The 3,160-nt window shown below is 48.4% G+C and overlaps 1 protein-coding gene across 3 annotated transcripts; it reads left to right on the top strand.

Annotated features, from left to right (window-relative positions):
- The first annotated feature begins 1,209 nt into the window (after positions 1 to 1,209).
- Positions 1,210 to 3,131, top strand: LOC127749823 (uncharacterized). Of its 3 annotated transcripts, none has more exons than XM_052269605.1 (2): positions 1,210 to 1,759; positions 2,584 to 3,131. In XM_052269605.1, the coding sequence occupies exons 1-2, from the start codon at positions 1,612 to 1,614 to the stop codon at positions 2,868 to 2,870; spliced, it is 435 nt and encodes a 144-aa protein (XP_052125565.1). In that variant the 5' UTR covers positions 1,210 to 1,611; the 3' UTR covers positions 2,871 to 3,131. The 3 variants fall into 3 exon arrangements, 1 of the variants encoding a protein (XP_052125565.1); XR_008011375.1 differs by lacking the exon at positions 1,210 to 1,759 and adding an exon at positions 1,852 to 1,995 and having other exon boundaries at positions 2,584 to 2,654; XR_008011376.1 differs by lacking the exon at positions 1,210 to 1,759 and adding an exon at positions 1,858 to 2,061 and having other exon boundaries at positions 2,584 to 2,654.
- The last annotated feature ends 29 nt before the right edge of the window (positions 3,132 to 3,160 follow it).

Raw genomic sequence — 3,160 nt, 5'->3', positions numbered from 1 at the left:
AAAGCCCCTTTCTTTTTGATTGATTATTATTTTAACTTCTTTGGCATCATCAACAGAAAAGCAAACGCGATTAATGGCAAAACTGGTGACTAACATGTGTTGAAACACAGAACAACAACTTGAGAGAAAAAAGGAAATGGCATTCATTCCGAACTTTACCAAAAGCTCCAACATTACCAGGTAATGGGCGCAGTGCCGCACTTCTCCGGTAACGTTACCAGTCGTCGCATCAGCAGCAACCACGTCTATCATCTCGTCCATCATTCGGCGTTACGAACCAAGTTCGGCTCCTGCAAGCTCGCATAGCGCCTGGTAGACACGCTATATCTTGCCTGTAGTTCACGCGTGAAGTGCGGGGTAGCCTACCCTAAGAATCGCAGGCGCCGAGCTCGCGTAAATTTTTTGTGGCCACAAATCCCAAATAGAAGATCCCTTTGCGGAAAATATGTGATGTCCGACGCCCCCAGCCACACGCCCAATTTGTAGCTACACCAGTTTTCGCTGCAATCGACAGAGGCGCATGCAGCTTCATCCGAACTAAGACTGTCGGCCCTGAGATCGACTCCCGGCTGGGGCCCAAGTCCCGGCTCCCATCTAAAGGAAGAGCGAGGGAAAGGGGGGGGGGGCACGTTTTTTCCCTCTGGTAGAAACAGTCTTTAAGGGGCTGTCTAAAAATAATCTCTGTAACTTCCATTCAATTTGTTTCGTAGAAACAATGTTGGTTAGGGCAAGTCCAAAAGCTACTTTTTTCGATTCCGAATGACAACGCCTGCGGCGCGTCGGGTAGGCCTTCCCGCCAAGTGTCTGTCTGTAGATTGTGGTCTACCCTCAGCGCCTGAGCGGCGATACCCCCTGCTACCCGCCTACACTGTAGTTGTTTGAATGTTTGCTGCGTAAAGAGTTCGTTTCGTTGCTTGGCGTTCCTGCCCATCTCGAAGCAGCTGATGGTCACGTTGGCGCCGGCGGGGACAGCAACATCAACGCCGTGAGGTGGGGTGGGCCTAGAGCGGCCGAAAGGCGCTGCTCTCGCGCGCCCGACGAGCGCTGGGTAGGCCGCCCGCACAACGCCCAAGCCGGATGGGCGGCCTCGAGCGAGCCTCCGGGTGGCCACCAGGCGGTCACCACGCCCTGAGGAAGAGTCGCAGGCTCTCCTTCACCACCCGCGTATGAAGCCCTGGCTGCACCCTGATATCCTCTGGAACCCGAGCAGTGACGGCAAAAAGCTCAACAGTGCAGTCAGTCACTGTGCTCCACAAGTACTATCGACACGACGTGAGTAGACTACGGGGCTGTCAAAATAAGATACGGTTTGGCCGACCGACCGACCGACCGTCAACCTCGGAACGACCAGGACGACTGATATATCGTGTTTGGGGGTTTTCTCGCACGCTGAGTCCAAATCTGGTAGTGCCGATGTCGTCCGGGCCCCCGGGGACGTCATTGGGGACCTCCCGAGCACGCCGATGACACTCCCACGACAAATACGATTCGGCTCCGAACGTCGTTACACACGGGCTGGTGCATATTTCTTAAAAGTCACCAAATATAATTATTATAAATAGCAAATCGCCCATCATAGTTTATTATCCTGATCATTTCACTGTTGTCACCATGGCACTTTCCTTGGCGTTGCCGCCTGGAGCCACACAACGATGCACGGGACAGGAAGCACCCCCAAAGGATCACATCCTGGACAAGCGAGGCGGGATTGCCTACCCCAGCAGGAAAGAATCACAAATCCCGCGACCACGATATGTCGGTGAGTATGCCGTAATTATTGCTCTCCCCCTTTGCCGTGCCGCGTCCCCTACCCCTCTCCTCCTCCCCACCCGCACCGCCCATTTCCCGCGTCTTTATGGAAACGTAAACAAACATCGGTGTCACGATCGGCGTTTCTGCAAAATACCGATAATACCTACTCATATAATTATTGATCATAGGATTTTAACCAGAATTTTAGAGTGGACATCGCCGCTTTTCGTTATTAATCGCAAGGTATAGTAATTACTTGTTTCCGGTCCGGAATATTGAATTGTTCCATTCCGGTTATTGTTGTAGGAGGTTATGCTCCTCTTGCTCAATTTTTACACGCACAATTAAGTTGTAAGTTATCTTTTGAGGCCGAGTAAATGATGCCCGTTATGTAAATAATTTGGCTCACTGTCAGCTTTGTTGAAAAGGTGTTGAATGGGTAGACTCCTCCAATCCATGCAGTATGTTAAATACTGTTGTAGGTCCTTATGCATGCAAATGGGTGAACCTGCCAGTGTTTTATCACATATCATATATTTTACTCTATTTTATTCTCATGGAACAGAAAACTTTATTACTTTCTGATTGGGGTGCAAACCGAGTGGTACTATTTGCGTAATCCCCCAAACAATCAATCAATGTGCGTTGGAGATAATTTGCAGCTGCCCCTTCGTAATTAATGTTTAATCCAGTGCCAAAATTAGTTATTTGAAAGACCATAGTCATTTAGAGACGCATGGGGGGAGAGGCATTTAAAAGTGTATTGTATGAGTAAATTATATGTAATTAATAGTTGATGAGCGCTAAAAGTACCGTTTAATATGATTGCAGGAACTCGGCCCAGAAATGTTCTTGACATGAGCAAGAGAAGTCTATGGAGTCATTTTACCCAAAAGAATAGGTGGGATGACATGACAGTAACCGCCAACGCTGGTCCAATTTGTCTTGACTATGAGGAGCTTCCTTTCGTGGCAATTTGGAAAATTGCAGGAATTGGTTTGGATTGGTGGGGCAGACTCCCTTTTCACATGCTCTGTCTAAATATCATGGTGCGACCCAATACAGCGGAGTTCTTAGCCAGTGGGCCTAAGGTAGCCTACGTACCCACCCTTAGTTAAAGAGACCAGCTCTTACCAGCTCTTATAAAACTCAAGTTTCTGTGGACAGGGGTGGTTTTTGACAGAATCAAAGGTAGTTTTGTGGTGCCTGGTTCACCCCTGTCGATTCGAATACTCCTCCATCGAAATCCGGACCCATCAATTTATAGCCTTTGTAAATTTTGCCAAAATGAAAAAAAAATGAAAATCGCTGGAAATGGTTGGGATTGGTTTGACAGCACCCTCTTACTAACTCTCCGTCGAAATTTCGAGTCGCAGACCCATTTTAAGCGAGTTACGCCCGTTTTTCT

The sequence above is a fragment of the Frankliniella occidentalis genome, unplaced genomic scaffold, assembly GCF_000697945.3.
Source record: "Frankliniella occidentalis isolate FOCC.00 unplaced genomic scaffold, Focc_3.1 Scaffold97, whole genome shotgun sequence".
In the NCBI taxonomy this organism is placed as follows: domain Eukaryota; kingdom Metazoa; phylum Arthropoda; class Insecta; order Thysanoptera; family Thripidae; genus Frankliniella; species Frankliniella occidentalis.
The sequence above is the reverse complement of the archived record's forward strand: the minus strand, read 5'-3'. Positions and strand labels throughout refer to the sequence as shown.

Bases quoted from the DNA above. Each gene is read 5' to 3' on its own strand.
- LOC127749823 (XM_052269605.1), top strand. From the start codon at position 1,612: ATGGCACTTTCCTTGGCGTTGCCGCCTGGAGCCACACAACGATGCACG. The intron at 1,760-2,583 runs GTGAGTATGCCG...ATATGATTGCAG, and splicing joins CCCGCGACCACGATATGTCG to GAACTCGGCCCAGAAATGTT.